Genomic DNA, 20,375 nt, shown 5'->3' with positions numbered 1-20,375 from the left:
AAAGAGGCATCGTTGTGCCGATTTCTACTGAGCACAAAATTCAAACGCCATTAAAGAGCACTGGCGGTGTACCTTACGCTCAGAAGCAGACCACTGAGGAAGCGTCAGTCAACAGATGAGGGGATTTCAGATCAGTTACAACAAGGGTTTCACTGAAGGAGAGCTGGGCTGAGGTCTGGGATGTGGCAACGGTGGAAGAAAGTCAGCCATCGGCTTCCAGCCCCAGGTGGCACAGGGAATGTGCTACGATCTTCGACTGCTCACTGGGACATGCCTTCACTTTCTCCGGGCAGCTCAAGTTGGCAAAACCAGTCTCCCTGGGCACACAGGTGACATATGCACCTACACGCTCTCAGAACTGGATCAAAGCTGTCAAATACAAACTGTGGCTCAAAATGAAGCCAATTGGTCATGTTCTTAGAGACAGCGAGAGAAAGGGAAAAAGAAAATCCAAACAGACCCTGCCCCCTCACACACACACACAACCAATCCCAACACATATACCAAAAAGTAATACAAAGTCTGACTACAAGGAAGGAACCGATGTCATCAGACAGCAGGGAGAACTGCGATTTGTTCACGTTAAGGAATGGTGTTGAAGCAGTGCTCACCCTGCGCCCCGGGGCCCTGTGGTCTCATGTGAAATTTGCCTGGCACCTTCAGTCCTGCTGGGTCCACGGTGAGGAAAAGGTGTCAGTGATGCCTTGGTAAGTTCTTTCCAGATTGTGAAGCAAGAAAAGGTTTACGGATTCAGGAGCACTTCTTATAAAGAGGATTTTGTTTTCTTGTTTTCTCTGCACAACCAAGATGACACACTCAACCAAAGAGTGCCCAGCTCACAGCCTCTCAACAGGGATTAAAGTTTGGTTTGTGTCCACGGAGGCTCCTGCCTGGTATCTGAGAAGCAGGGCGTGTGCATGCCCACACACTCAGGACCACCAGGGGGCGTCCCAGCACACTCTCACTGATGGTGAGTGTGGTCTGACCATAGGGTGGTTTCCACTTGGTCCTTCTTACCCTTGACTGTCTCCACTAATGTGTGGCCGAGACAATGGAACAAAGCTCACTGATGGCACTGACAAGCACCTTCTACTTACTTCCAGGTGTGACTTTTCCAGCCCCGCTTCTGCTCACTCACACACCTTGAGCAAAATTAGGAATTAAGAAGAAGACCAAGACGACCAACTTCATTTCCCGTTAGCTGCTGCTGTTGTCATGTGCCATCGAGTCAGACCCACTCATAGCGACCCCTCCTTGGTTTTCCGAGGCGGTGTCAGTACGGAAGGAGATGGCCCAAGCTTCCTTCTGCTGCGGACATCTCAATTTCTTAACAAGGATTCCGCCTAATCTACCTTCAGGAACCATCCCATCTCTGAACAAGGCCAGGGCCAGTGTGTGTGAACTCAGAGAGGGCAGGTTTTACAAGCTGACTTCCAAGAAAACAGATGAAGTTTCAAAACCTCCTCCTCCACCTTTGAAACGACGTTAAGATCACTCAACAACGAAGGCCAACTTGCTCAACTCTCCTGAGATTTTTGGACAAATGCCGTATTCCTAAACTACCAGCCACTCAATGCAATGGGTCTATTTATTCTGGCAGGTTCGGCTGGGTCAGAAAGGGGGAATACTGTGCGACTGCAGAATCTGAACGAAGAAGTGATGTCAATCACTGCTTTATCCCGCTGCAGCTTAAGTTTGAACAGTGCCACACCAAACATGAGAGCATGTTATGAGCACCCCATGGGCAGGAGACCTGCTGCCGGTTTCCTAACTCTCCTCTCACCGAGGGAACTGGGAGTCAGTGAGCACACCCAACAAGCATCACGCTGACAGGTTGAAGGGTACACGCAAGCCCGAGAGAGCAACCACATTGGATTTATGGAGACCCAACTTTATGGCATGCATGTGTGGTTTAGACAAGAACGCCTTGGCCTGCCACGTCTGATGCTCCCTAACTCCCTGCTCCCTCTGACACAAGAAGCCACAGCTTTACAGGAAACACGCGCATGTCCTCCATCATCCTGGTGGGGGAGGAGCCTTTCGCACCAGCTGCCTGTCAGCAAGCTCCCCGGGAACCATGTCCACAGCAGACCCACCCCAGATCCTCAAGCTGCAGCTGTGGCCGCCTCCCCCCTGGGCTCCTCGCTTGAAGCTGCCACCGATGAACAGCAACGCTGTCCAATGCCTCGGCCTTCATCAGTCCACCCTCAGTAATTCCTCCTAACAGGAAACAGACTTCTGTGGCAGTCAAGAGGCCCGGCAACCTGACCTTCCGACCTGGACTCTGAGGATCTGAGTCACATCTGCCCTGTTGTCTAAAGAATTAGCTGAGTCTCTTATCACACTGTGCACACATGTAGGGGCCACTCGTTGGCAGGCTTCCTGCTCAAACAACTGTGCTGAAAACGCTGGATGATGTCCATTGGCTTGTTAATTGCTACCAGGCCCTAACAAAGGAAGATAACACCTTTGAGGTTTTTGTTTTTTTCTTTTTTTACAAGGTGGCAGGTAAAGTTAACGCCAGTTCTGGAGGTGCTGAACAAGAGCAAAGATAACAGATGTCAGAGATGTCGGCAAGCCCTCTCCTCTCCAGGATGACTTTTTTTTTTTTTTTTAGAAGTCTTATTTCTAAGAATTTAATGTCATCTCAATGTGTTAGGGGCCCTGTGGAGAGGCTATGTAGCAATTCCAAATTCAGCATGTCATCTGTGGAACTTTTAACCAAACGCCCCTGTCTTTTTCTTCTCCTGCAAACATACACCAAAAACTTTTGTGTGTCTCTGAAACAGTTTTTGAAGAGAGAAAAAGATGGAAAGAGTGCATATTAGGACCGTTACACAAAAGCAAAAACAAAAGACCCCTTCTTCATCTAGACACACACTTTTATCACATGACAACACAATTCAAGTCATTAGGAACCTTGCACAGTTACCCACAGAGCCGTCTCAGCTGAGCCACCAGCTTTAACTCATTCATGTTCTTTCAAATAGGAGCGCACGGGAAGACAGGCCTGCGTGGGTGCCTCTGGGACGCTCCCTCCTGTTTATTCAGCACAAGGACGCAGAACAGCAGCATCCTCCCATCAAGGCTGCACGCGTCAGTTATCAACCACTGCAGCATCCGCAGGTGGTGGCAGTGTCAACGGAACTTGAACTCTGTCCATCAGGAAAGCGCAGAGCAGGGTGCCCCCACCAAGCACGCGCTCCGCCTACGACGTGAGCTTCGAGTAGCTGGGCGGGGAGAACCGTCTCCGCAGGTACTTGAGGACGTAGAGGGGGAGGCAGCTGACCAGAGTGATGACGGAGACTTTCCACAGGAAGGACAAGGTGGCGATGAAGTACACATCTGGAAGCAAACGGGAGACAGCAGTGAGCAGGAGGCAATGTGCTGGAAGGCTCCGTGGCCCAGAAACCGTCATCACGGCTATCAGAAAGGAAGTGTTCCACGCCGCAAGCACCCTGCCCCTGCCTGGCATCCATGCCCGTCTTCCCCTCCTAGTCCATAACGGATCTGCCACGGGCTCATATTACCTCATGAGGACACTGATTATTCGGTGGTAGAATTCTCATCCACCACGTGGAAGACCCGGGTTCAATCCCCAGCTGGTGCACCTCACGCACGGCCCCCACTCGTGGAGGCTGGCCTGTTGCCATGACGCTAAACAGGCTTCAGTGGAGCTTCCAGACTCAGACAGACTTGGAAGAAAGGCCTGGTGACCTCCTTCTGAAATTGGGCCAGTGAACACCCCACGGACAACGGCAAGCTCATCTGCAACTGACTGTGGGGATGGTGTGGGACCGGGCTGCGTGTCCGCTGTGCGCGGGGTCAGCGTGAGTGAGAGGCCAACTCAGCAACGGCAGCTGACAAGCAGCACAACAGGCCCTACAGGGGGTCGGCCTGACGTCCCCCCCTCTAGCCTGCTTCTGGAGAAGCCCTGCGGGGGCAGTGGTTAACACACTGGGCTGCGAACCAAAGCCTCTGCGGCTGGAACCCGCCAGCTGCTCTGTGGGAGAAAGATGAAGCAGTTGGCTCCCATGAGGACTGACAGCCTTGAACCCCTGGAGGGCAGTTCTGCTCTGTCCACTAAGGGCGCCGCGACCCAGCACTGACTCGGCAGCAGTGGGAGAGCCCTTCTGCGGCTTCCCGGTATTTAGTTGGAAAATGCTGTTTCCAACAACCAGGAAAGCAAAACTAGCAGTAAAAATCAAAATCCGACGGGTTTTTGCTTTGGAAAGCTGAAGTGTCTTTCTTTCCCTAGTTCACTGGCCACTGCAGAGCAGAAAGTGACAACCCCCTGCTCCTTCCTGCTTCCTTCCCAGTAACCTTCTCCCCTCAGCCCCATCACGCTGTCTCGGAAGGTCAGGACAGATCTGTGGCGTGGTTCAAAGCAGGCTGAGGTGCCCTTGTCAGAGACGGGCTGTACCTTAGGGGCTGTGAACTATGGCCACCAGTGACTGTACCTTTCTCCATGGAGCAAGTGCGAGCCCTGGCAGTGAGGAGCCTTCTACAAGAGAGGAGTGACAAGCCGTGGTCAGCAGTCCACAGGGCAGATGCCACGTGAACACCTTCTCACGTCTTAAGCGCTGGGAGGGCCACGCCCTGGCTGAGCACGGTAGGAAACAGGCAGCTGGGTGCTCGCCCACCAAGCAGAGGTCACCCAGGCACCTGTCCCTCAACTCTGTTGTGACTGGTCTGTGTCTAAGGTGGCCATGGCCCCTGAGGAACGACCACGTCTCCAAGCTCTGAGACCCTCCAGGCCCCAAGCGCCTGAGCACATCACAGGTGCTCAGGGAAGCCATCCTGAGATTTCTGAGACAAGCAAGAAATTGTTCCAGGATGTCTTTTCACAGGGAGGCGCCTCTTCCCTTTACTAGAACCTTCCTTAGGAGCTTTTGAAGCTGATAGATAAGAGACATGGTGAGTTTCTCAACCATTTTTGATTTTTATCCTCTAAGGAGTCTTTTCTTGGGCCATTCCGTCCCCCCAGTGACCCCCTCTGTGAAGTTTTAACACCACAGCCATACTGTGTATCTCTGTATATATTGTCTGCATACCTCCACTACGTACATAAAAGGATTAAGGTTTGTTCAACCCCCAAGAACCAATTTCCAGCCCCTTGGGGGGGCACTATCACCCCCAATGAAAACACCAGTGTTAAAGAAACAGGGTCCAGCAATTGTTGTACCACACCCTGCTGGGGAACCCAGCCCCTGAGGACTCCCGACATGGTAGGGAGGGGAAGGGGCTGCACCACTGAAATGCCCGCCAGGGGAGAGGCGAGAGTGAGCAGAGGTGGGCATCTTAGTGGGGAAGTGGCCTTGGAGCTTCTGCACATAAAGAGGCAGCAATGCGAGAACCCACCCAGAGGGCGTTCCGTTCTGTTCCGAACGACACAGACAGAAGCTTAATGTTTTGACAGAAAAGGCTCTGCAGGAATAGAGGGGCTATCTCCCACCTCAGGGTCGGCTTTACAGTGGACCAGTGGCCAGAAAAGTCTAGAGCCTTGAAGGTGCATGACCTTTCCCGGGGCTGGGAAAGCAAGATTCAAGTCCCACGAGATGATCCAGCACACAACCCCTGCGGTGACAGTGCCGAAGCTGAACTGGCAATGGGCTGCTGGCCTGGAATTGGAGCCCGGTGGCCTGTGCGGGGCCGACAGCACGCAGGGCCCATCCCAGTCACCCATGGTCTACAGCGGGGCTCAGGGCTCCTGCCTGGCTCGGAAGTGCAGGTCACCCCTGCTTGCTGAAAGTTCGCTTTACACCACCTTGCTTTTATGAAAGACCTACATGAGCACCTGTTTTCGCTCACCAAAAGAAATCCAAAGAGGGTTCTTCCTTTTATGAGAAAAGGTGGAAAGCGAAGGTGGTGTTCGGCGTGTGTCACAGCAAGCCATTAAGAGGCAGTGCACCCTGAGCAGTAACAGTGGTGTCCCAAGCTCCTTCCCGGGGAAATACTCAGCATGGCAGCATCAAGCCGCCCTGGCTCTGAACTGTGTCTGTGAGCACCATCTGTTGGTGCTATTTTAGGCTGATGTGTCCTCGGTATGAGGTGGTAGGTTATCTCTGAGGTCGGGAACGCCCAACACTTCCCATGTAAATGAAGGTGACTGCTTCTCTGCTTTACGCCACTCAGCGTACGACAGGTTTCACAGCAACGCTCTTCTGTCAGATAGCGAGGGAAACCTGTGTCAGCTGAACTGATCTGGCAATTCCCTCCTGCAAGTGGGCTCGAAGTGGGGGGCAGACAGGTGGCCCTCAGCGCTCCCCCCCCAGAACAGAGGCTGGGGGGGAACAAGCCTGAGTGTGCCAAGGTCACAGAGGTCACTGAGCGGTCAACCAACCCTCCGGGCCTGAGGTGGGTTCTCGACCTTCCCATCTGTAGGCTCTACTATTTGGAGTCTGTCGGGTCTTTGACGCTGCCCCGGCTTTCATCCCCTGGTGGCTCTGGTCACAGCTGAGATTCCTGGGCTCACACGACCACTAACCTGTTTATTGTGCACCATCTCCCACAAGGGGGACGTTCCGGGGAAAGCCCTCACCTCATCTGCTGCTACGATCCTGGCACCTAACAGCCAACTGAGTATTTACAGAATGAACAAATGCTCACTCTTGACACCATGGGTCACCTCTCGGCTCAGCTGGACAGAGCAGTGCTTTTCATTTGGAGGCCCCTGGAGGCCCCCTAGAAGCTGTATCAGGATGAAGGTGCAAAGGAGGACCCAGGAGGCAGAGGCCCGGGGCTGATGGCTCCTGACGCTGCATTGAATGGCCACACAGCCACTCCTACCAGCTTCACAGACGGAGCTCTGATTAAAGGTCATGGCAACAAGAGGTTCTAGTGGCCAGAAAAAGCCACAAGTCTGAAAAATCATCAGCCTAGGCATGAGGCTAAAGAAGCCACTGCTGTCTCCTTGGGGTTTCTGGGTGTTTAGAGCCCTCTCTGGACTCTCACGAGGCAGTGGTGGGGAGTGGTAGAATGCTCGCCCTCCACGTGGCAGACCGGGTTTGATTCCTGGCCAGCACACCTCAGCACAGCCACCACCTGTCTGCAGTGGAGGCCTGCCTATTGCCATGGTGAACAGGTTCTAGAAGAGCTTCCAGGCTGAGCCGTACCAGAACAAAGGCCTGGCAATCAACTTCCAAAAACAAAAAATCAGCCCATGAGTTCATCTCTGTTCTACAGCACAGATGAGCAAACTACAAGCCACAGGCCAAATGCAGTCCACTGTCTGTTTTCCTTTTAAAGTTTTATTAGAATATGCATTTAAAAAAAAAAAAATCAGCCAATGAAAATCTTATGTGTCCCAAGGCTTCTATTCACCTGGAGCAACAGAGCAAAGAGAGTCAGGAACAAGAAAAGGAAATAGAATGTGTGGCTAATCATCTCCATGAATCGTCTCCCCTTTGCCATGAGACCAGGAGAAGTGGATGGTGCCTGGCTACCATTACTGAACATTTTGATCCAAGATTCTATAGAAGAAACCTGATCAAAAGGGGGAACACGCAGAAAAGAATTTCAAATTCTCATAGACTCCAGATATTCTGAAGCCATGGAGACTGGATGAACCCCTGAAACTATCACTGTGAGATAATCTTTAAACTCTAAACCAAAAATATTTGAAAGAGAACAACAGTTTAGCTTAACTAAACTCATAAAGAATGTCTTCCTGGAGCACTGTGCTCTTTTACAATCTGTCTACATGGGACCAAACTCACAACAGCAACTCAAAGGGTTAGATGGGAACCTTCAGGGGACAGTGAGCTTATGTTAATGGGGGAGGAACAACTAGGAAAGGCAGGTGAGGATGGATGCACAATTCCAAGAATGTCATCGGTGTCACTTTACGGTACATGGAGAAACTGCTGAACTAGTGTATGCTTTATTGTGTATATTCTGAACAACAACAAAATTTAAATTAAAAGAAACCCTATAGGTCACAACGGTCCAACCACAGCCGATCACCGGGAAGGTGCGGCCTTGGTTTCTGCTGTGTGTGGGCTTACCAGGAGTCAGCAACAGCCAACAGCAACAACTGGCCTGTCATTTATCGAGACTAAGATCCAGCTGCCCAACTTCTCCACCACTCTATGAGCCCAGCACTACAGGCCTGCGAAGCCCAAAAAAATACTTGTTGGATTAAACTTGTAAGCCGGTTGGCTTTGTGTGGCTCTATTCTGAAATCCTGCCTGATGGCCTCAACGCCAGCGGCTGATTCTTAACAGTCACTCGTCCCTCAGGGATGCCAGTGAGAAAACCAGGGCAGCACAGCACAGAGGACCACAGGACAGAGTCCAGGACACACCTGCTGGGGGCGCGGCTGTCCTCCACAAGGAGCCCGGCCAACCGCCTCTGCGTGGGCAGAGCCTTACCTATGAACTCATGTAAGAAGACCAGGGAGGCGATGTAGCAGGCCAGGCTGAGCAGCTCGGCCACGGTCATGAGCCAGTGCCACGTCTGGATGGTCAGCGCCACCATGAGCAGCTCGGTGAGGATCAGTGACGTGAAGGAAATGGCCACAATGTGCACAAACTCCGACTCAAACAGCAGCAGCGCCCCGTACATGATGGTGCTCCCTGCAGACACGAGACAGGAGCGGGTGGGCGGCCGTGCACGCCAGCACACAATGCCCACACCGCGCACTCTGTCACTCACATCTCACGTCTTTTCATTTAGACACGAAAGGCATTGCATGCTAAGTGAGGCTGAAGAGTGGGGCTTTATACTTTTCTTAAGGAACAGCATCACACTGGAGTTTTTCTGCTTGCCCTCCTCTGACCTCTGTCAGTGTCCCCCCTAAAGGATCTGTGGCAGTTCTCACCTGTTGCCTGTGAACATGACCCTGTGGGGAAATAGGGTCTGTGAAGATGTTATCAGTTAGGCTGACATGAGGTCATACTGGAGTAGGGTGGGCCCCAAGCCTGTCTGAGTAGTGTCCTTATAAAGGAGGAGGAGAGACACAGACTGAGAGACAGAGATGCGACCTCATGTGACACAACAGCTGTAAGCTCAGGAAAGCCTGGGGCTACCAGAGGCCAGGAGCAAAGCCGGCAGCCGCTTTCTGTGCAAAGCACTGAGAAGGAATGCACTTCTAGTCCCCAAGCTGCGAGACAGGGAAGTTCTGTTTAAAAGCCACCCCCTTGTGGTATTTTGTTATAGCAGCAGTAGGGAACTGAGACACCCTTCTGTAATAAATAATCGATGGCTGGAAAGAAAGAAAAATGGGAAGGAAGAGAGGCAGACACAGAGAATAGCTGGAATTGATGGAACAGGAAACGAATATTAAGTGTATTGTTTAAAACCATAAAGGAGATCAAGTGAGACATCGAAAGGAGGGGACACCTATGTTGAGGACAGGAAGGAGGAGAGGAGAGTGCTGATAGCTCGCCATCTGACCGGACAGGGACTGAACTGGCCGTGTCTCCCGTTGGCTGAACGCAGGCCGCACAGGAATGCTCTTTAGAAGAGGCGGCAGCCGGGAGACACTAAACACAAACACCCCCGCTGTGACGGCCCCTCGGACACAGGGTTGAGGATGGAGAAGCAGGGCATGCAGGACCAGCGCTCGTCTGTTAACTGTCTGCAGGGCCTGCTTTCTAAGCAGGTGCGTGCATCATGCTGGGATCTCTCTTACAATACCCCCCCTCAAAAACACTCATGACAGTTTAACTCCCTGCTGATAACAGACTGCTTTCTAAACCCTCTGACTACACCCCCCCCCCAGTCAAACTCATTAAGAACAGGCCCCAAAGAGAAGTAGGTCAGCCTAACTGACAGCATCTTCACAGACCCTGTTTCCCCACAGGGCCATGTCTATTTGTAAATCACATATATGGACCTGTGCAGTTAAGGTCCACCTCAGGGTTGCTTAGAAATACGTCATGTGTGCTGTGTGACAGACACAAAGGGCGAAGAAAAGACACATAAACAGAGGGTTTCACAGGTTGTTTTCCAACAGGTAGTCTTCCAAGCCCCCTGCAATGGAGGGGACCTCTGGAGCCTCTGAAATAAACAGGCTTTTCATGGAGTCCCTCGGGGCACCAATGGTTAAGGGCTCACTTGCTAACCGGAAGCTGGCAGCTCAAGCCCACCCAGTGGCAGTCTGGAAGACAGGCCCGGTGACTTGCTTCTGACAGGGCACAGCCTTAAAAACCCCACGGGGTCAACAAACATGACACTCACATGCCACGGGGCTCACTGCTGAGTTGGTGCTGACCCACAACGACCCTGGAGGACACAGCACAACTGCCCCACAGGGTTTTCAAGGCTGTAATAGCTGCAGAAGCACACTGCTTCATCTTCCTCCCATGGAGCCCCTGCTGGGTTTGAACCCTTCAGTTAGCAGCTGAGTGCTTAACCACTGAGCCACCAGGGCTCCATATGCATGTGTGTTTGTGTGTATGTGTGTGTGCGTGCATGCGTGTTTTCAAAAACTACACCAGGACCATACTGTGAACTGAAAGTCCCAGAAACCAACCACTCTGTGATGTGGACCAAACCCCCGAGCAGGTGTGGAAGAATGAGGGCCGTGTCTGTCTGTCCCACGAAGCACACAAGCACCTCACATATCCAAACGCCAACCCCTGTCCCAGCTCAATGTGCAGTGCCCACGACGGCGAGCAGGCCCCCCAGGCACACTCGTCACTGCTGTTTCAGGACTCTGGGTTCCTCCTTCAGGCTCTGCGTTCAGGGGCCGTCAGCCCCAGAGCTCAGGAAGAGCAGGCAGCTCCAGCCCTCCTCCTCACCTTGGTAGATGCTGATCAACACCCACGTTAAGAATGTCTTGTAGGACAGCGGCCGTCCCTAGATGGAGACAGAGAGTGGTCATGTCAGCGCTCTCAGCGTCCACAGCCCCCCCCGTCCCTCCCCCTGCCCTCACGGTACTCTGACCAGGCAAGGCAGCCTGCCCATTTTCATCAGAAAAGTAAAAAATGCATCTATTTTTCAATTTAAAAAAATTTTTAAAGCTGAGAATCAGCCTACATAACCCTGAGACCAAAAGAACTAGATAGTGCCTGGCTACCACGGTCAACCGCTAGGAAAGGATCAGTGCAGGAGATCCTGGATAGAGTGGGAAAACAATGTGGAACAAAACTCAAAAAAAAAAAAAAAAAGACCCAGGCTTATTGAGACTGGTAAGACACCTAAGACCTGGAATTGAACTCACTCCCTTGGTTTAACCTTCAGCCAAACAATAGACAGGCCTATAGTTGGGTCCAACTCGACAGCACATAACAACAACAAGATGAGGTGAACACTACCCCAGGCAGGTGTAATCCTTAGAACAATCAGCCCTGGGAGATCAGAAGGGCAGCATTTGCACAGGGAGACAGCTCAGGGGGCAGGAACGCGTGGGAAAGAAGGACACAGGGAAAAGGAGCCACAGGCAGAAGAAAGCCATCATATGATGGGGACTGACATCAACATCATGAAACAAAACGTGTATCAACTGTTGAACAGAAAGTGAATTTGCTTTTTCAACTTTCACCCAAATCACAATGAAAAGTTAAAAAAAAAAAAAAAAATCAGTGCTTTATGAACATTTCGATATATTAGGGAAACACATTTTTAAAAGAGTTAATATTACATGGCAGTCCCTCTGGCCTTGAGTAAAAGCTCTCTGAAAACAAAAACTGAAATTATACACACACTCACCACCCCCCACCCCCCAAGAACACTTCTGGGGGAAAGAGCTGCAGCTGCGAGACTGTTCCCGTTCCCATGTGCCTGTGGTGTTTAACATTCTTTACTGGTGTGTATGCTACTTTTTCTAGGTTAAAAAGTATAAACTCCTACTCCTTCCTCAAAAACAAGAAAATCATGAGTGTCAAGTATGGTCAAATCAGATTCAGGGGATCTGTGTGACATGAAGTGAAAGGGGGGAGGAGAGAGACAGAGATGAAGAAGGGCGGGGCCGGAGGGGGCGGGGCCGGAGGGGGGCTTGGAGAACCTTGAGCAGGTCCTTGTAGAGCTCAGGATACAACATGGCAACTTCAGACTTGACATCTTTGTCCAGGACCAGAGAAAAGACGGGAAACATGGTGTAAAGCGTGGAGTACCTAGGAGAGAAAATGCCCACAGGAAGGCCCAGCCAATGGAACCAGAGCCATTGACTGCAGCCCCCAGCCCAGTACCCAAGCCTCGGGAGCCCAAGTTCCATTCCTTCCTTCACTCACTCACTCACTCTGTGTGGAGTGCCTACCATGTGCAGGGGCCTGTTTTAAGCACTGGAGATTCAAGATGAAAACAGACAAAAGCTTCTGCCCTCAGAGAGCATCGAAGGACAAACAAACTAAGGAAAGTCTACTGTGTCAGACGCAAGTGCCAAGGAGGGAACATAACAGATGAGAGGATGAGGTGTGTGGAAAGGGTGTGTGTGCAATTTTAGGACGTCCAGGAGGACTCAGTGAGGCAGCATCTGAGGAAACACCCACAAGAGCCGAAGGGTGAGTCTAGCCAGTATCTGGGACGACAGCGTCCTCCGCAGAGGGAACAACCGGTGCAAAGGCCGGGAGGTTTCTGCCACATCTGAAGGACAGTAAGGAGAGGCCAGTGGGGCTGGAGCCAAAGGGGCAGAGGCGAGAAGGGAGGAGATGAGGACAGAGAGAGGACGGCCTGTAGACCCAGCTCAGGTAGTCCCTGACTATACGCCCCCCCAAGAACCTGCCAAGAGCACAGTCCATTTTGCCAATGAGAAGCAGGGCAGATTCCAGCATCCACTCTCAAAATAAACCTACAGGCCAGACACGAGGAGATGGCAGCACACTTCCTAAGACCCTGAGTCCAGGCTGCCTGTGTATGCTCTCGGCCTCTTTACTCCTAAGAGGAGGCCCTGCAGGCAGCTTTACAGGCCGTCAGACTGCCCTTCCCGGTAACTCAGATTGCACACTCTCTCTAAAAGGTCACAAGGAACATCATGAAGCTCCAGGTCAGGGGCGGGGTGGGTCTGATGGCAGCCAAGTGTCCGGTACACCTCCCTAGCGGCCCAGTGGCATGTGAGGTCAAGTTCTATGGCATGCACATCCCCCAGAGCAGAGTGCTGGCTCTCCTTAGAGACCTAACTAACAGCTGAAAGTTCTGCTGGGGTCAGCGATGGTGGGGAGGGCACTTTTCAGATCCTCCTTTCACTCATCCTTCTCCTCAGACCCCGGAAATCACCGAGCCTGCGACCCTCTGCCCTCGCTGACAATTAGTGCCACCCTCGAACTCTCGTGGGCAAAATGCGTACATGACCAGGTACAAAGGCAAGGGGCTGCAGCCCACAGACAGGCTGGGCTCTGCTTCCTCAGTGTGGCGAGGGCTGAACCATTCAAGGTTTGATTCAACGAGGGTCTAAGTGGCATGGCTGCGCCTGCCTGGGCCCCAGAGGCCAAGGCAAGTCTGGGGACTGACGCGTCTACACATCGTTTCTTATCCCTTCTGGGGCACAGGAAGGAGGGCTCCTTGCCGCGATGTCCTTACCCGATGATGAGGAATCCTTGATAGAGGGGAACGGAGGCAAAGTAAAACACGGAAGAGAAGACAGCCTGCACCAAAAAGAAAGGAGATGTCACCGAAAATCACCCTAAATGGGAAAAACAAATCGTCTCATGTTCTGTACAACAAAAACACTACCTACCACTTGCACGGCACTTACTGCAAGCCCGGGACTGTTACAAACACTTCATGTCTATTCACTCATTTAATTATTAGAACAACCCTATATGTCACATATGAGGAACGTGAGGCACAGAGAGGTTAAGTGACTTGCCCAAGATCACACAGCTCATATGAGACAGAAATCAAAAACCAAACTCACTGCCATCGAGTTGCATCCAACTCATAGCGACCCCTCTTTGGGTTTCAAAGGCAGTATCACTACGGAAGTAGATCACCCAATCTTCCTCCCAAGGAATGGCTTTGAACCATTGGTGGGTTTGAACCGCCAGCCTTCTGGTTAGCAGTCAAATGCCTTAGGCACTACACCACCAGAGACAGAGCTAGGATTTTAAGGCTATGTCAGAGTCCACTCCCACTCAGCCCCTTTGTGGGCATTTACTAAGCTCCACGTGCTAGACACAGAGGACTTCGTATCTGACCTCAGTGGACCACAAGGTCAACACATGACATCGAGTCTTGGTATCACCCGCATGTGACAAAAGGGTGAGCTGTGAGGAAAAGGGCACTGAGGGACCGGAGCCCAGCTCCATTCAGAGCCCACATGCCAACCACCAGACTCACCACCTCCCAGACGTGTGTGTTGATAATCGGTCAGCATGTGTGTTAGGGCAAATTTGGAAAAATCTCCTCCGAAGAGTCTACACCAGTTACCATGGAGGGTGGGACTGCAGGAAACCCATCACTTCTTATGTTACATGTTCTAGTATTTTTAGAAATTTTTACAAAGAACACATTACACACTACTTTTGTAATTAGAAGCAATAAAGATAGTGACGAACCCTGACTGAAATCTGCCTGCCTCCTGACTGGGAGAATATTAGCTACTGGCGAGAGAACAAGCCGGGAGATAGAATCAGGTGATGCCCTGGCTAGCCCCTTGGCTGGATGTCTGGGCTATGGAACAAAGGCGGTCCCTAAGCTAATTCTGATTAGTATAAAACCAAAGGGAGGCCGGGGACAACCACTGCCCGAAGGCTTTCTAAAACTCAACACAGACAGGCTGGGCTGTCGTAGTGATCAGAAACAGCTTCTACCCCAGAGATGGCTCCAAAACCACCGACTCTGGGGCAAGACAGGCGGCACTTAGAAAATCCATGCTTCCTTGGCCTGGAGCTCAGGTGCCACCAAGAGCCTCCCACCCCCCAGCCCCGCTGTGATGCCAGGACCACAGCACCTTTTAAATGACTTCTTGCCCGAGGCTAGGGAGCCATCCAGGAGCCACACAGAAAGGATGTTGTTGCAAAAATATCACGAATCTGGTGTGTGTTTTGCAAATCAACCCAAGACCCTCTTTCTCTAGGAAAGCCCAGGCTTTCTCCAAGCTCGTCTTACAGAGAGCACCAGGGACAATGACAATGTCATGGCTGTGTCTTTCAAAGACACCAGTGCCAGGGGGTAGCTCTAGCTGGGGGTAGCATGCAGCCGGCCACTTTTGGCACAACGGACAGAGGTTAGAGCCAAAGAACATCCCATTCCCCATCCTGGAATTTAAAAAAAAAAAAAAGTCCACATTCATGGTAACACGCAGGCATGGTGGGGGTCCAACCAATGACTACTGATTCAGTGCCCAGTTAAAAACACTGCATTGTCCAGCTCTGCCGGACGTCTTAACATAAATTAAAGTATAGATGTGGTCCCGTGAACCACAACAGCTGTTTGGGTTGAGATCACCTTGATGATAATCACTTCACGGGCTCCTCCACTCCCCAAACATCACAGATACTTAAAGCATAAAGCAGCCACAAAAGGCGAGAGTAACTGGGAGGAATGGATTCGCATGTATCTCTGCACCACCACCTGACCTACAGTGGAAGGTCTTCCAGGTCTGCTTAAACACCTCTTCTACAAATTACAGCACCCCCTCCTGTTTGTACTTTCTGCTATTTCGGTTGATAACCAATTGCCTTTGGTTTGCCTGGTCCCTGCTGGCCATCAAGCCCTCGCACATTCATGGTCTGTTCCTCACAGCAGACCATGTCTGAGTGGGCAGGCAGATTTTATCATTCCCATTTTATAGGTGGAAGGACTGAGGGCTGGAGTAGTAAAGTGACCTGTTCAGAGTCTCATAGCTACGTAGCAGTCTGACCAAGAAGCAATGTGGGTTCTAGGATCTACCGTGCCTTCATTTTTACCATTTAACTGAGTATTTTCACCTAAATGCAAAAGGAGGAAAGACAGTCGACAGCTTTTCAGCACTCAGATGTCTTCTCCCTCTTCTGGCCTCCCTCCTAGTACATCCTCAGTCTGGCACACACCCTGCCCAGTACCAGACTTTGAAGGAGTCAGTAAGAGGGAAGGTGGGAACGTATCTTACACCCTCTAGGTCCTTTTGTGGAAAAGCAAGATGGTAGCAAGACATCTATCCCCAAGGGGATTAGCAGTCCTTATAACTCATGATAAGCTCACTTCCCAGGCAGGCTTTGCTGGGATGTTGAACTGGGACAGTGGGACAGCCTCTGTGCCATCTGCTACATGGTCCCAATCTAAGAACTACCCTGCCCATGGAGGTGGCCTTGGCCTCTCTGTACCACGAGCATTCAAAGAGGAGGAGACCTAAATGAAGAATGGTGGCTCTGGGGTCCACCTGCCTAGGTAGACCAAATCCCTACAGGACACTGCATGGATTTCTCAACCGTGCTGAGACTCACCACCCCATCTGTAAAACAGGAAAAACGACAGTCCGCCAGTCCCTACTGGCTCAGGCAATGGTGAGGATTCTACAAGACACTATACGGTGAACACGTAGCCCGATGCCCAGGGCATAGCAAGTGCTCAGGAAAAGCAAGCTGTTCTTCTTCTCTGATTGTTCTAGCCCCTGCCTGTGGGAAAATCAGGCCCTGAGCATTCACTCGGCATTACTTCTGTGTCTTTTGTTCTGGCAAACCAGTGGACGCGCCCCAAACAGAACAACACTGCCATCTTCACTACATCTGCCAGGTGATGAGCACTGGAGGACGGGCACCACGGCTGATGCTCGTGTCCACCCAACGAGTGAGGATGTTCAGCACCACGTGACAGTGGAGGAATCGGGGGCACAAGATGTTCTGGGACTGCCCAGAGTCTACCAGCTGGACAGTGGCCGCTGCAGAGTCAAACCAGCTGGACGGAGACAACAGCTCCAAAGCCCAGTCTGACTCTCAGGCTACTTCCACGGTAACTGTGCAGCCATGGGGCCCCGGGCAAGTCCTGGCTGCCCGCCCACCCACCTGGTGCAGCCACGCGCCCCTGCGCAGAGGTGCCGGCTGCCCGCCCACCTGCATGGTGCTGATACACAGGCTCCTGTGGATCACGAACTGGCTGAGGGCGGCCGACCGCTTGTAGCTGTTGCGGCCGTGCACCATGAGCAGCCGGCCGAGGTGCTTGAACTGGGTGATGGAGAAATCCGCAGCCAGCGAGGCCTGCTTCCCCTCCTAAGGGCCAACGAGATAAGGCACCATCAGAAGCACAGGCATCAGGGCAAACATCTTTTCTAATTAAAAAGGCAAGCCTTCGTAAGGGGGTCTTTGAAGAACCTTCGCCAAGAGATTTCTTTGGCTTCCAGCCACACGAGGTTGGTGGGCCACCTTTAAATTTGATTTAAAAAGAGGAATTTGCTTAAATGAAAAACATCCTGATCCACAGAGTTGCAATTTAGAGGTGGATCTAGAGTTAAATCGTGGGGCTCAGGCCCAACCCGCCTTCCACATCCGAGGCAAAGACTATTCAAAGACAGATGTTTTGCAACATTAAGTGCTCCTGAGAGTTAAATAGGAGACGGAGAAACCCAAGGCTATTATTAAATGTTATTAAATATTAAACGGAACATTCTTGAATATACAGCTTTATACACTTGTTTGTGCATGGGAGGGGTGCATACCTGTTCATGTGTGTGTGTGTGTACAGGGGTACACAGCTTGCTCATGTATGTCTGTGTGTCGGGGGGTGGGGAAAATGCAAAAACGTGGAATTAAATCACAAAGCAGCCACACAATGGAACTGTCTGACTCTGAAAAATGCACGGCAGCACCAATCACAGGACAGTGTGACACCAAGGCCCCCTGGTTTGACACAAGGGGAAGGACACAGAGTATTGATGTCATGAAACTAAAACACCCCCAACAACGATGCAGAAGCGTGTTCTGCATTAAAGAAGATTCCAGAGAGATGAGGACACACAGTGAACACAACGTGATTGGAATCTGAATGTCAAAAAGCAACTAAGTGAAAGCCACAAAGATATTTTGAGGACAGAGGAGGAAATCTAACTATGACTAGTGTCTATCATCATTATAACAATGTTACATTTGAGGGGGTGGTAAAAATGGTATTTTTTGCTTATGGAGGAGAATGTCCTTATTCTTAGGCAATCCATGCTAAAGCAGTGGGTAGGAAAGTGTACAGACGTCTGCAATTCACTTTCAACGGATTCAGAAGAGAATGAATGAAGTGACATGTAATTTGTATGTATAAGGGGGTGAAGGAGCGACAATGTGGCTAAGGTCAACAATTGCCGAATGAAAACAAGGGGCAGGCGGATGGGTACTCAATGCTTAGTTCAATTTTCTGAAGGACTGACATTTTTCAAAATAAAAACTTAAACTTAGAAAGACTAAGAAATGATGGATCTACACATTCTAACGTGGAAAAAATACAAGGTATAATGGACTCAAGGCACCTAACAAACAGATTGTGTAACGTTTATAATTTTAAATTACACATGAAAGTAATATATGCACATGTGTAAAACTACATGTACTATATATATATAGCAAGAACGTTTTACATACACATATATGCCTAACAACCACATACACACCCATACCTAGTAGTGTGTGCCCCGAACAGTCCAGAAGAACGGCCAGTGTTAATAAATGGGATGCAGCTCTCTGAAGGAAAGAATGCCGTATACCCATTCCTGAGTGCTTGAAATTTTTTAGTTTTATAAACCAAAAATCGAAGGAATGCACGCAAGCTGTTAACAGACGGGGAATGCGGCCCTCTGTACAGGAGTGTGCTCCTGTAAAGATGACAGCTGATGTATGGAAATTGAACTTGCTCTGTAAACTTGCACCCCAATCACAGTAAAAATTCAAAACAAGAAAAATATACAGGGAACAGATGTGCCAGATCTTGATGGAGAAAATGATAAAACGATATTGAAAAGAACACAGAAAACTGACATAAAGAAATACCAGCCCCATAAAGATTTAAAAAAAAAAAAAAAGATGACAACCTAGAAAACCCCACAGGGCAGTTCCAGTGCCAGAAGGGTCGCTTATGGGTCTCTGATGACTGGCGACTGGTGAAGCCCAGCATGTACGACAACAATGACTAGGATGCATGAAAAACAACAGATAAACAGACACAAATCAGAGGGCGAGGAAGGTGTGAGGGGCCAGCCCTCAGGGGACAAGGACAAGGACAGGAAAACGCAAGCAGTGGTAAAACTGCCGCTGCTGAGAAGGAAGGGTTGCTTATGCACAGGGAGATAGCTCAGGGTGCAGAAGAGTATGAAGGGATGGACACTGGGAGGAGGTAACTATGGGGAGGAAGTGGGAGGGGAGCTGCTGCATTGTAAATTTTGGTCAATGACATGAGACAAAGTATATGTGAACTGCTGTATGAAAAGTGAATTTACTCTGTAAATCTTCACCCAAATCCTAATAAAAAAAAAACAAAAAAAAAACTGCCGCTGCCGAGGGCTTTTGACGAGGGGCGAACCATGCCTCAAGGGATCAGCACACAGCATGGAAACCAGTGATCTTAGTGACAACCCGACTATTCCGGGAAGGGAACATTTGAAGAACTACTCCCTGCATCCTAAGAACACAGAAAAACACTTTTTTCTTTATTTTCTTTTTTAATTTAGGTTTTGGCAAGTGAGATGTATTTGTCTATGTGTGTGATTCACGCCAGGGGCAACACGGTCCCCCATGCTTGTCTTATCTAGAACTTCCAGACGTGCTCGAGCTGTGTCTTAGAAGGAAAGAGGACACAGGTAAAGACGCTCAGCAGGTGGAGCAGAGCAGCACCTAGGTGACACCACAGGGCCCACCACACTAGCACATGCCACGGAGGATGGCAGCCTCCGCCCCAGTGCTCACCTTTCCTTCAACCCCCACGCCACAGTCCGACTCCTGAATCATACTGACATCATTGCCTCCGTCACCTGCGGGTCACAGACCAGAGAGAAAAGACCGGAAATGCGGGAGAGGCAAGAAACCAGGGCTTTGAACCCGTTCAAAGCAGTTCAGTCATGGCCAAGGGAAACAAGGGCGGCACGCGTGCTGCACAGCATCTAAGTCTCTTGTGCGTGGGATTTGGACCCGAGTAGGAAACGGGCAGCGGTGTTGCGCTCAAAGATGGCAGCAGACCGACATACCTTCAGGGCGGCACTTCTCCGTGTCTCTAGCAAAGGAAGACAGGCTAAACAGGAGAAGCCTGCACACATCTATCTACTCTTTACCCAGGGCAGATGCTCAAATTAACAACAACATGGCACTTGCGTCTACAGGGAAACCAAACACACCACAGCCCGAGTAAAGTGGTCTAGGCAACTTCAAGAGCACAGCACAAAATGCAGGTATCCTTACAGGCAGTAACATGAGTGTACCAGGTCAAGGCCAGCAGTGAGGGCCCCAACCCCTCATGCCCACTTCCCCAGGGAGCTCCCCAACCACCACCACCTTCCCCCCACACCCTCCCACCCCTGCCACCCACCCTCCACCCTTCCCCCC

General features: G+C 50.8%; 1 protein-coding gene across 1 annotated transcript in view; it reads right to left on the bottom strand.

The window, feature by feature from the left end:
* Positions 1 to 3,208: 3,208 nt before the first annotated feature.
* Positions 3,209 to 20,375, bottom strand: part of ATP9A (ATPase phospholipid transporting 9A (putative)) — a 130,255-nt gene continuing 113,088 nt past the window's right edge. The window contains exons 21-27 of the mRNA XM_007938425.1: positions 19,743 to 19,807; positions 16,914 to 17,069; positions 13,462 to 13,526; positions 11,951 to 12,059; positions 10,746 to 10,803; positions 8,373 to 8,576; positions 3,209 to 3,345 (exon numbers count right to left, since the gene is read on the bottom strand). Coding sequence (XP_007936616.1) covers positions 3,209 to 3,345; positions 8,373 to 8,576; positions 10,746 to 10,803; positions 11,951 to 12,059; positions 13,462 to 13,526; positions 16,914 to 17,069; positions 19,743 to 19,807 — 794 coding nt within the window. The remainder of the gene's footprint in view (positions 3,346 to 8,372; positions 8,577 to 10,745; positions 10,804 to 11,950; positions 12,060 to 13,461; positions 13,527 to 16,913; positions 17,070 to 19,742; positions 19,808 to 20,375) is intronic.

The sequence above is a fragment of the Orycteropus afer genome, unplaced genomic scaffold (assembly GCF_000298275.1).
Source record: "Orycteropus afer afer isolate SDZICR_OR568_19922 unplaced genomic scaffold, OryAfe1.0 scaffold00049, whole genome shotgun sequence".
NCBI lineage: Eukaryota > Metazoa > Chordata > Mammalia > Tubulidentata > Orycteropodidae > Orycteropus > Orycteropus afer.
This window is presented reverse-complemented; position numbering and strand designations above follow the sequence as displayed.